A 12,089-nucleotide genomic window follows, 5' to 3' on the forward strand; every position below is an offset into this window, starting at 1 on the left:
ATACTTTCTACGTGATTGTTGAAGTGAAATTCTTTGGGTAGAGTGAAGTTGATATCTAGGGGAAGTCTAATTACTCGCGGCAGAAAAAATTTACGCAGTTCGTCAAACATGTACGGAAGCCCAGAGGGATTTCTTAGTACATTCGGCGACGGCATATGCATCTTGAGAGTATTTCTTCTATCCATATACCACATGTTGCGTTGAAGAGGTATTGCACCGAAGCCGAAAGAGCCGTTCATTTCATTGACATGATGGCCGCAAAGTTTCTGAATTCCAAATCACGGATAGGTATGGTTGTTTTGTGGATATCACATCAGCATTATACGTAACAGATGTATGATGTTTGTTCTGGGCACTGAATATATAATTAAATAGTATTACAAAAAATGATGAATATGAATATAACTATATAAGAAATGAAATCCACTGAAGTGAACGAGGACATTGAAGATGGTGAACAATGAAACTCAATACTCAAGACGTGTTAAAGCTCCAGTCTGTACAAACATGTCGCACGCTTAGCAAAAAACGCAGAACCAGAAGGGTACTGTGGACTTATGATTCAGCTGGCGGCCCTGTTGAGCATCTCCGTGTACTGTAAGTAAGAAATCTGCCTCTGCAGCTTCATCTGCTCATAGAACTTTGCTATGAACTCCTCTGCTCTCACGTCAATCCCTTCTCCTTCGCACGATTCCGATGCCTTTCCATCGCACATGCATTCTCCTCCGTCTCGATCGCCAACCAAGCTCTTCCTCTCCCAGTCGCCGTCTTTGTCGTGCTCAAAGAAGCCACGGTCGAAATCGACATCCGGGCTGATGCAGGGGATGCGAGGGAGGCGGAAGTGGGACATCATGGATCCTCTGGGACGGTGCATCTTGATGCGGAAGATCGGAGTCTCGTCAAACGAGAACTCGTGCTCCCCATAGCGGATTCTATCTCGAGGCATCGAGCTGCGGCGGCCGCAGCCACTGCCGATGCTCTCGACGAACCTAGTCACTGCGAGCCGGAACTTGACCGCAAGGAGCCGCCTGAACACGCCGCCTCTCGTCAGCCACAGCAGAGCGAGGCGGAGCATGTCCCAAGCTCTGCGGGCAATGCCGGAGTCCCTGCTCGCCATTTCTGGACGCAGGGCGTGTTACAAGGACGGCAAGGACGACGAATGGCAAACGAGCGCAAGCCCAACAGCGGAGAAGATGCTTTCTTCGTGGTGTAAATAAGCAAGTGCGAGATAGAAAGAGAGGGTGAAGAGGAAGCGAGACGAAAGACCAGTATAAGCTTCTTGATCTTTACTTTGGAATTGTCAGGTGTGCGATGCTGTTGTTATATAATGTCTGTGAAGACTGAAGAGGAAGCGAACACGGCCTTACGCGGATTAACAAGCTGGAGTTTTACTTCACTGGCATCCATTTTTTTCCTTCAGCGTGGACCCCATCCATCCCTAGACTTACCTCGAGCCTTCTCATGTCATTAGCTGTGAAATCATGTGAGGCTTCGCCTGGTTTTCAGGAGATACTGGTGTTACTGTTATGTTACATCCCCGCCGCGCGATGTGCGTTGAGATTACTCCGGCCTGCCGGGTCGGGCAACAGGTTAAGAGCACCTACATCGTGATCGGGGTCATTTGAATATTACGGTTGATGCGACGGGTCGTGCCTGTCCCGTGCGTTGGATATGCGCATGGCACTTGCGGATCCATCCGTATCGACATCATTCGAAGTCCGAGCGCATACCCCGCACGACGACGCCTGTACGGTACCATCGCTTGATTGAACTTATACACATACAGAAGTAAACCCTCTAGGTCAAGCTTCGTACAGCTTCGTTTGTTTGACTTTGGCACGTCACTTTATGTTGTCGCCTTAATGTTCCCACTGGAACGCGGCAAAAGACGTGTTCCAAGCTTTCAATACCAGGAAATTCGGACTCGCTTTGTGTTTTCCATGTTCTGATTTTTGAAGCAATGTAAGCTTAAGGCGTGTATTCTGTCTTCTGGTTTTGTTAAAAGTAGGGAACAATTTGTAATGCACAAATTTAAAAGTGACTTGCCATCTAACTTTTCTTTTAAGACATAGAGTATCTTAAATGTTGTTGACATAGCGAGCATTGCTGAAAAAGAGTTCTGCTAAGAAGCGCCCCATTAATTTGTAATACACCAATCGATTGTTCTCGTGATATACATACATTGCATGCATTGAAAATTGAATATTTCCTTGTTAAGTATGCTTAATAACACGTGCCCTGGATTCATATGATTTGAGAAATACGATACAATCTACCAAGTTAGCCACCATTAGAGTGTCTAAGGGGAACGTGGATATTAAATATCCGAGATCTTTTTTAAGTGTATAATTTTATCATTATGTCATTGCCAATGTTTATCATAAATTCCGAGTTGGTATAAATAAGGGCATAGTTTTAGTTTTTGAATGCTTATGACACTTAGAAAATAAATTAACTGGACCATTACATGACCCCTCGATAGACACAACTAGAGAGCTTTTGCCATCTTTCTAACATGACATTTGTCCAAGTAAACGTCTGGTCCTCTTTCTAATCCAATTAATCAATTTTTAGTTGGATCATCATATGAGTCTATGAAAATATTTTCCCTTTTTATTCATTTCATTTTGATTCGATCAATCAGCTTCACTTTTCACCAATAATTAGAGGTTCAAAAGACAGCCACTGTAGTAAAGCATTTGTTCTCGAAGTCAGCGAAAGGAGCCATCGAATATCATTTGTATAATAGTATCCCGAAAATTGAGAGCCGAAAAATTAGATCATATATTGTCAATATTAGAGAACTTTTTTGCGCAATTGTTCTAAATCACCATCGATTTGAGAGTTTTAACTACCAACATCTTTCAAGGTCAGTTCATGCTATAACTATTAGAGTTAATCTCGCATGAACTTGCACGAACTACTTGATAGGTGCAAAATGACGACTATAAATGAATCGATCCTAACATGGTTATATAATGGTAGATCAAATTGCTATAGTAATGTTTCCTATAATATGTTATATTAAATATAGCATATAATAATATTCCCACGCGATCAAGTGGGGGGAGCTACAATGACTGCAACAGGAATAGATTTGCGTGCGTCTTTTCAAGCCCATGCCTAGCACAGCAACGAAAAAAACAGGTGGAGGAATCCAATTAGAGTTTCACTGTATTGAACCAGAAAGTTCGTCAAATCTTCCAACATTTCGCACTTTCTATAATTTTAGAATGGGCACAAAAACCCGTGAAACACCTTGCGAGCCTCATAAACTATTAATGACTATACTTGTTACATATTCGATTGATATGATCTAAAGCAGTTTGCACGCAATCTGTGAAATTTGAACATGTAACTTTCGGTTCCCGAGTTAGGAATTCCTTTAAGCGCCTCGATTTACGACGCCAACCCCGAGATCGAGATTGACAAAGCTGCGGCCATGGATCATATCTTATTTATATTGAAATATTTAAAGAAATACATACATCTTTTGAATGACAAAAAGGTTGCCCACTTTAATTAAATGGGTAAATCTCGGGCGAACGAAACATGTTACCAAACGAGAGGTGCGTGAATGGCTCGACCGAATGTTTCAAACATAAAGATATATTCATTGGGCTCGACGATACACAAGAATGGAGTATGCACCTTGTGTGTGCATGGTTTGTGGAAAGAGGGAATTTGGTATGTAAGTTTTGCTTATGCATGCAAAGCTGTTGCCAATAACAATGGCTAATAATGAAGAGAGAGAGAAGGCAGTTGAGGAAGGCAAGAAACAACGAGCGGGGTCACAGGCGTAAGAACCGGCACTGCCCAGGAAACGATTAACCACCTCTTGTTTCCGACACAAACACCTCTCTCTCTCTCTCTCTCTCTCTCTCTCTGTGCAATTTTTTTTTATACTGAATTTGGACAAATAGTCTGACCAACCAAAAATAAAATTTGGACAAATTCTCATGACCATTTTTACCCTCTGCAATTTCTGATTATTTGGTGCTGCTACTTGGTTTCTCCTCGTGTCATAACAACTGCCAAAGGAAGTGCATTAAGAGCACCCTAAACATAGTTATTAAATAGTCTATAGGCCGTGTCTTGAAAATGAAGGAAAAAGAACTAGAGAAGATGGATTTTGTATCCTAATTATCACTCTTGGGGTGCCTCTCTCGGCACGAACCCTATGCTCATGTAATTACTCCGGCCCGTCTATCGTAACATCCGGTAGAGATGAATCCGAACATCTCATTGTCGCGAAAGAACCAAATTGTACATTCGCTCGCTTTCGGCAAATTTCTTTTTGTTTTTTATGCATGCAAAGTTAATAAGTGTCCCTAGCAAGATCCTAATATTAAGAGGGAGAGAAATAAGTACTCCACGAATTCTTATTTTCTCTCTTTCTAAGGGATTATAATGTATAGAAGCCAATTTAAGTATGATCAAACTGAGATGTCTAATTTCGTCAATTTGTCAACGGCACTGCTAAACTGAACCCTTCGGAATATTCTATATGGGACTACAGTTTGGCTACCTTCTTTTACGCGCACAAATGCCAACTTAGCAAATGAAACTGGAGACCTTCAATATATATATGAGGCGATTGCTTGAACACCATCTCTCAAAGTTCTCTACCAGCTCGCCCTGCATTTTTGCAGGGCAACATAAGCCAGCCATCGATCCATCATCCTCTCCTTGCTTTCCCCTAAACTTTCCCATATGGAAAGCAAACCGAACACCACCGTAGCCGCCGCCGCCGTCCCGGCCAATGCCATCGTCGTCATCAGAGACGAGAAGAAACTGCCACAGGCGATGCCCAAGAAGAAGCGTGGGGCGATGCACCTCCTGAGGACCGCGTTGTTCATGATACGCCGTGGATCGGGCAAAAAGTCGAAGCCGACCGTCCAAATCGAGGTGGCCGCGAGCGGCGTGCTGAACAAGGTCGTGGGCTCGATGCGTCCCCTGCACATGCAGGGCCACCAGTCCCCGCCGCGCGAGGCCGCTGCCCCTGCACTGGTGCTCACGCTGCCCTCCCCAGGCGACCACTTTGTGGACGTTCTCCCAGCGTCCCCCGTGTCGACGCTGGCTAGGCCATACTCGCCTTCTCATTCGTCCACCTCTGGGGGGAGCACGAGCCGTTACGCCTCCGCGGTCAATTTGCAGGAGCTCGCCGAGGGGGACTCCGATGACGACGAGGACGACGAGGGCAGTGCCTACGATGCAAATGGTGGGGACGACATGATCGATGCCAAGGCCGAGGAGTTCATCGCGCAGTTTTACCAGCAGATGAGGGCGCAGAACTACAACGAGATGATCCGTCGGCGCAGCAAGCGTCATGCTCATTAACAATCTGTCGGTACAGACGACGTATATGTTGCCATGCATGCACGTAATAACTAGGGTTTTCGAAAATAAACGATGATCTTCGTTTGCATATGTTATTGTCCAAAAAAAAAAAAAAAAGAAATGAAATTTGCATAGGCCGACGGACGTCGTGTGAGGCTGAGGAGATTGGATTAAAAAGAGAAAATGATGGTGTCTATTTATACCTTATGTATTTTCATTTTTATTGTTACATTTGGTGGTTGGTTTATTCTTTTGCAATGTTAGGACATTAAATTAAGGAAGAAGCACATGAAAATTGTCAAGAGTCGGGGGAAGAGTCGACGTCGTCTATTTTCTACTTCTTCTATAAATGTTTGTACTTTTTGCATTGCACTTTTTGTTATTCATCGTCGACACCCACCATATTCTAGTAATCGGAGTATATAATCTTTACGTCAATGTCCTTAGATTATAGAAAAAATAAAGAAAATTTAAAGCTGGAAGATGTTCATTTTGCTTATGGAGGGTAAAACTTTGTTTCATTATGGAATCGAAACTTGTAATATTTCCGTGGGTTCCAAAAAAAAGGGGAGCATCTATTTTGGAAAGATTGCGATTCTGGTTATAACACGTTGTTTGTGGAGGAGCTGATTTTTCGCAAGCAAATCATAGCATTGATACAATGAAGTTCCAAACGAAATGGAGGAGGCGATTGCCGATAAAAAATTGAACCCGAAAGTTTAAGCTATCGGGACTTGCAAGTGAAATGGCTGCAGCTTCTCGTCGTTTACTTCCATTGGAAAGGTTTGGGATGAAAATATTTTCCGGATTAATTATAATTGTGAAGGCTTTTAACTTGCTCACATATCAATTTTAAGTAATGTCGGGTCTAAAGAATTAGTAAACTAAATAATGTAGGAGGGCTGCATCTGGACGGATATATAAACGGATCAAATTCGATGGAAAACCAAGAAGTCTGAGTTAGAGAGGGACGGGATGGTTTTTTTTAAACTAATATATCATAGATATATAAATATACTTGAAAATTTATATTATAAATGTTATTTTAATTTAAGGGGGTAGCCTCTAGGTCCATTATTAGTGATATCGAACATCTCATAAGATTTTGTGAAATCAACGAAATGTAATTCTCCAATGAGCTTTGTGATGAAATGACATGATACCTTACCGTAATTTTCTATCCATTTCTTAAAGCACGAGTCGAAAATTAAAATTATCTAATTTCCGTCAAATAAAAGAGCTTCATACAGATATTTACTTTGCACAGAATAACAGATTTATTAACATCGCGGCGGGATTTTCAGCTGAAAAAAGTAAAATGACCAAAAAAAACAATTATTTGATTAATTTTGCTATGTGTTATGTATTATTCCAATGGCCGGGCCGGGCCGGCATTGATCACCACGGCCGAAAAAACCTGTGATCAAATCGACGATCAAAACGCCCCGCACCACCCTCACGCTCGGCGCAAGATAGCATTTCCCCCTATTCGAATGCTATCCTCCTCCGCGGATGCGCTCTGCACACCCTCCATCGTCTCCCCGAATCCCCCCGCCGTGCTCGTTCTTCGCCGCTCGCCGCAAAATTTCTTCCCTGCCGCGAAAGATGAAGCGTTTCGAGATCCTGCAAGCTCGCGTCTTCTCCTGCTGAGCCGCTCTTCCCTCGCGTGGCAGGTGAGTAGCTTCGTTCCGATTCCTCAGCGGACTTCGTGCGCTGATTTCGTTCCAGTATCGATCGAGTGATCCCGAGTGATGATGAGCCGGTTTTTGATTGTGCATTAGAGAAGTGCTTGCCGATGTGTCCTGGGGCTATGGTTTGATTGAATTTCGCGCATTGTGTTGATTTTGGTTGGATTCTGGGCTGTCGGAGCTGCGGGCTTAGCTTCGCTGGAATCGATTAGGATATGATCAGTGCCTCTTTGTTGAACAGTCTCGTGGGAAGATTCGAATTTGCACTGGAAGTGGAAGTTGGGTTTTGAGATGGCATTGATGCCGAAGCGATGTTGTGTAGCTGGACTCACGTTGGGGGGCACGTTTGACCAGATTGTGCGTTCGATTATAGTTGATTTATCGATTAGAATGTAGTTCAGATACGAGTAATGCAGGCAGGATACTCGTTTATGGGGAAAATCTATTTGGGTAAGTCAAGATTTTGTTTTATTCCATTTTAGAGTGTTTGCAGTGAGATGAGAATATGGTGGTTATGTTTTGGACAGGCTTGTTTGCTTCAGGCGTGAAATTTCGCTGCAAATGAAGTATTCAGGTGTTGTGGCACTTTGTTTTTCCTGTTCAGACCGGGGTTGTGTGATGTCAGCATGAGCATTAACCCGGATGATCCTGAGAATACTGTGGGATATTCTGTACAGCAGCTTCAGTCTTAATACAATCAGCAATGTGTTTGTGGGGAAAGAGGTGATAGGAGGTAACTGAAGTTAATGTTGTGTGGAGAGGGTGGAGGCAGAATGTGCCTTAGTAAAATTCGTTCCTTGAGTTTCATCACGAAATGACTAAAGTCATGTTAAAAGCCAAATGCAAGTCATCCTGGAGTTTTCCTCCATTTGTTTTCGGGGCTTGTACGCACTCTTAGAAGATTTCCTGCAAAGAATGTATCATGGTAACAGGTGTATTAATGTCACGGGTCACTGCTGTTAACATCTTCTGTTTCATATTAGTGGTTTATGTCCATGTCATGTTCCTAGTATCACCATCTTCAAAGGTTTTCTTGCAGGTGTGCTCCAGCACTGATTTATAGATGGTGCAATGATGTCTGAATTAACAAGCGTGATGAAGGAAACTTCTGAAAATAATACTGTTTCATCCCCAAATGATTTTGGTACCATAGAGGAATTGCCTGAGGAAACCATATTGTCTCGACAAACTTCAATTAATCTCGTCCCATTTATTGGCCAGAGATTTGTTTCACAAGATGCTGCATATGAGTTTTATTGCAGCTTTGCAAAGCAGTGTGGCTTTTCAATTAGACGGCATCGAACTCGAGGGAAAGATGGGGTGGGGAGGGGGATTACCAGAAGGGATTTCACCTGTCACCGTGGTGGCTATCCGCAGATAAAGCCTTCTGATGATGGAAAGCTGCAAAGAAATCGAAAGTCATCTCGTTGCGGATGTCAAGCATTCATGCGAATTGTTAAAAGGGCTGATTTTGACGTACCTGAATGGCGAATTACCGGTTTTAGTAACATCCACAATCACGAACTCTTTAAATCAAATGATGTGCACCTGCTTCCTGCTTACTGCACCATGTCTGCGGATGACAAGAGCCGGATTTGCATGTATGCAAAAGCTGGGATGTCAGTGCGACAAATGTTAAGATTAATGGAGCTGGAGAAGGGTGTCAAGCTTGGTTGTTTGCCTTTCACGGAAATAGATGTCAGGAACTTGTTACAATCTTTTAGACGCGTGGATCGTGATAATGACGCTATAGACCTTCTCAAAATGTGCAAGGATAAGAAGGATAAAGATCCCAACTTCAAATACAACTTCCAGCTAGATGCAAATAACAGATTGGAATATATTGCATGGTCTTATGCTTCTTCCATTAGATCCTATGAGGCTTTCGGAGATGCGGCAGTATTTGATACTACCCACCGTTTAGAAGCTTATGATATGATATTAGGAATTTGGGTCGGAGTTGATAATCATGGAATGAATTGTTTCTTTGGTTGTGTACTTCTTCGGGATGAGAATGTGCAGTCTTTTTCATGGGCACTGAAGGTAGGTACTTTTCTCATTTCTAGAAGACCTATACCATTATGGACCATTTCTGCCATTGTTTTATTGAATATATGCTAGAATCTGATATCTTTTTTTTTTTGCTGTTGCTGTACATTAAGATTTCGGTCTGGCCAAATGGCTGAACTTAGGCTAGTTGAATTGCTTTTCATGTTGACAACCGAAATTGGAGGCACACTTCATATCTTCTTAACATGCAAGTAAGTATTGCCATTTGGCTCAAGCAATCATATCTGAGCGTGAGTCACATGTTTGGGTTGGGGATCTAAAGGACCTTGGGGGGGGGGGAGGGGGGGACGCCGCACGCGAGTAAGAGTACATTTTTTCCTTTATTGGGAGTTCAACATCTCTCTCTCTCTCTCTCTCTCTCTCTCTGCATTTTCTAAATTCTTGCTGAAGAATAACTCTTGCTGTTCTTGTAGCTGGTGAAACTTAGCCTAAAGAATTATAACAACCTAAATCATATTGCTTCTAGATGACAAAAGACTCGGCAGTTCTATTCTCCCAACCAATGCTCTCATGTTTTAGCCATGTTCCTAGCATCTTGATATGAGACATAACAGTTTTCTGACTCTAATACGTGCAATATCTTTTTTTCTAGTTTTCATGGTTATCTCATTTTTAGCTTGACACCTTAAATGCAACAGACATTCTTGGGTTTCATGAATGGAAAGGCTCCGGGAACCATTTTGACTGACCGGAACATGTGGCTGAAAGAAGCAGTTGCAGATCAGATGCCAAGGACAAAACATGCTTTTTGCATCTGGCATATTGTTGCGAAGTTCTCTGATTGGTTTTCAGTGCTTCTTGGGCCACGATATGACAAATGGAAGGCAGACTTTCATCATCTCTATGATTTGCATAGCGTGGAAGATTTTGAAGAAGGATGGAGGGAGATGGTCAGCATGTATGGGCTACATGGAAATAAGCATATCAATAGCTTGTACGCATTGCGTATGTTTTGGGCCCTTCCATATTTGAGATCTTACTTTTGTGCGGGAATGACCTGCACTATCCAATCTGAGGCAGTCAGTGCTTACATCCAGAGGATTTTAAGTGCTCAATCAGATCTTGATAATTTAGTGGAGCAGGTGAGTTGTAGTAGTCTCTTTACATTCTCCATATTATAGAAGAACTTATGGTTAATTCTATCTGCATCCTGATATTATATCTCTCATTGCAGGTCGCTGCTATAGTTGAACTAAAGGACGAAGCAGGGGCAAAGCAAAAGTTGCAACGAAAAATCCACAAAGTCACCCTCAAAACTGGATCTCCGATTGAATCTCATGCTGCTTCTGTTCTAACACCGTATGCATTTACCAAACTACAAGAGGAAATTGTAATGGCACCGCAATATGCCTCTCTAATGGTAGATGAAAATTATTTCATCGTGAGACACCACACACAGATGGATGGAGGATACAAAGTACTCTGGATCCCTCAAGATGAATTCATCAGCTGCAGCTGCCACCAGTTTGAATTTTCAGGTATCCTTTGTCGTCACATTCTCCGGGTTCTATCAAACAGCAACTGTTTTCACATTCCCGACCGTTATTTGCCTCTCCGTTGGTGTGGTACAAAAAGTAGTGCAAGGACATCTGGGGAGTATGCTGGGAAAGTGCAGCTATTGCAGTCTATGGTATCACTAATTTCAGAATCTGTCGAGTCAGAAGAGTGCTTAGACGTTGCCTGTGACCAAATAGGCGCAGCACTTTCTCGAATAAAAGAATTTTGTAGGCATCCACACGAAACTGATGAAATTGGCTACAATAGTCCGCCGGAGTCATTGATTCTTCCGGAGGTCGAAGAGTCTGATAGTATAGTTCATGGTTTTGCAGTCGGGAACCCTCATGAGTCTATTACCACTGGAAAAATAAAAGAGAGAAGAACAAGAGATGGTGTGGATCTCTATAGGAGAAGGAGACGTTGTTCCGTGCCTTGCTGTGGGCAGTTGGGACACGATACAGCCGAGTGCCCAATGATGCAGGGTGATGATTTGAATGGAGATGGGCTTGGCTTTCTATAGCTAACGGAGAAATCGAAGAGTCTGATAGTATAGTTCACTGTTTTGCAGTCGGGACCCTCTCGAGTCTTTCGCCACTGGAAAAATGAAAGAGAGACAAATAAGAGGCGGTGTGGATCTCTATAAGAAAAGGAGATGTTCCATGCCTTGCTGTGGGCAGTCGGGACATGGTACAGCCTAGTGCCCAATGATGCAGGGTGATGATTTGAATGGAGATGGGCTTGGCTTCCTATAGCTAACGGAGACACCATGGACTACTCTTTTGCGGCGATTCAAATTTTGTACGCACAGACCTACTCTTGTCCGGAGGTCAAATCATGAACTTTGCAGGGACATTTCTTTTGGTCGACTCTCTTACTTGTATATTGAGTTACTCAATAGATGATCGACACAAAGAAGCATTTTTTGGTCGGTAGATGATGCTTTTAGTCTGATTATGTTTTAACTTGTAGTATATGTACGGAATGAACTGATCACATAACAGAAAGTGATTTGTAGAATCAAATTATATACAGGTCTTTTCTTCCATCTCCTACTGCTTCCCGTATTTACCTTTGCTGAACAAACATGGACTCGTCATTTTCCCCAAAGAAGCTCAAGTCTCCTGGTGATGAAAGTGGAGGAGAAAATGGTATGTTTGAATATACAGGCTACAATCTGGTGCGCACAGATTTTCGCATGTTCGTTACTTTTAAAGCCAAGTCTGCCTCGGTGTCCCCTAGCAGGAAGTAGCGGAAATTGATAGGTTTGAGTATACAGGCGATAATCCGGTGTCTCCTACTTCAGCTCTGACACTACCGGAGTGCTGATATGCAATGCACAGCGAATCCCTATTTCATGACGAGATTCGGCCCATGCAAGGAAGGGCGACGAGCCTATTTCAATGCGGCGATATTGATTAGCACAAAAACAAAGCTCTTTGACCTGTGGAGTAGAAATCTTTACTTATTGGGAGTAGCCGAACCAGTAGGGTATTT

General features: G+C 42.8%; 3 protein-coding genes across 8 annotated transcripts; 2 read left to right on the forward strand and 1 right to left on the reverse strand.

Moving 5' to 3' along the window:
* Positions 1-390: 390 nt before the first annotated feature.
* On the reverse strand, positions 391-1,347 carry LOC115673624 (uncharacterized). Its single transcript, XM_030595837.2, has one exon. It carries the CDS (start codon positions 1,115-1,117, stop codon positions 563-565), a length of 555 nt encoding a protein of 184 aa, XP_030451697.2. The 5' UTR covers positions 1,118-1,347; the 3' UTR covers positions 391-562.
* Positions 1,348-4,582: 3,235 nt separating this feature from the next.
* LOC115673407 (uncharacterized) lies at positions 4,583-5,624 on the forward strand. The gene has a single exon (XM_030595568.2). It carries the CDS (start codon positions 4,714-4,716, stop codon positions 5,338-5,340), a length of 627 nt encoding a protein of 208 aa, XP_030451428.2. The 5' UTR covers positions 4,583-4,713; the 3' UTR covers positions 5,341-5,624.
* A 1,178-nt stretch (positions 5,625-6,802) lies between these two features.
* LOC115673440 (protein FAR1-RELATED SEQUENCE 11-like) lies at positions 6,803-11,638 on the forward strand. 6 transcript variants are annotated; one of them, XM_056314422.1, is made up of 4 exons: positions 6,803-7,960; positions 8,068-9,071; positions 9,737-10,180; positions 10,273-11,638. In XM_056314422.1, the coding sequence occupies exons 2-4, from the start codon at positions 8,100-8,102 to the stop codon at positions 11,113-11,115; spliced, it is 2,259 nt and encodes a 752-aa protein (XP_056170397.1). In that variant the 5' UTR covers positions 6,803-7,960; positions 8,068-8,099; the 3' UTR covers positions 11,116-11,638. The 6 variants fall into 6 exon arrangements, with proteins under 6 accessions (XP_056170397.1, XP_030451468.1, XP_056170398.1 ...); XM_030595608.2 differs by having other exon boundaries at positions 6,803-7,478; XM_056314423.1 differs by having other exon boundaries at positions 6,803-7,013; positions 7,122-9,071.
* Positions 11,639-12,089: the final 451 nt, after the last annotated feature.

This window comes from Syzygium oleosum, unplaced genomic scaffold (assembly GCF_021117445.2).
Source record: "Syzygium oleosum isolate NSW1041296 unplaced genomic scaffold, Sole_v2.1 Sole_v2.09, whole genome shotgun sequence".
NCBI lineage: Eukaryota > Viridiplantae > Streptophyta > Magnoliopsida > Myrtales > Myrtaceae > Syzygium > Syzygium oleosum.

Bases quoted from the DNA above. Each gene is read 5' to 3' on its own strand.
- LOC115673624 (XM_030595837.2), bottom strand. From the start codon at position 1,117: ATGGCGAGCAGGGACTCCGGCATTGCCCGCAGAGCTTGGGACATGCTC.
- LOC115673407 (XM_030595568.2), top strand. From the start codon at position 4,714: ATGGAAAGCAAACCGAACACCACCGTAGCCGCCGCCGCCGTCCCGGCC.
- LOC115673440 (XM_056314422.1), top strand. From the start codon at position 8,100: ATGATGTCTGAATTAACAAGCGTGATGAAGGAAACTTCTGAAAATAAT. The intron at 9,072-9,736 runs GTAGGTACTTTT...TAAATGCAACAG, and splicing joins CTTTTTCATGGGCACTGAAG to ACATTCTTGGGTTTCATGAA. The intron at 10,181-10,272 runs GTGAGTTGTAGT...CTCTCATTGCAG, and splicing joins TTGATAATTTAGTGGAGCAG to GTCGCTGCTATAGTTGAACT.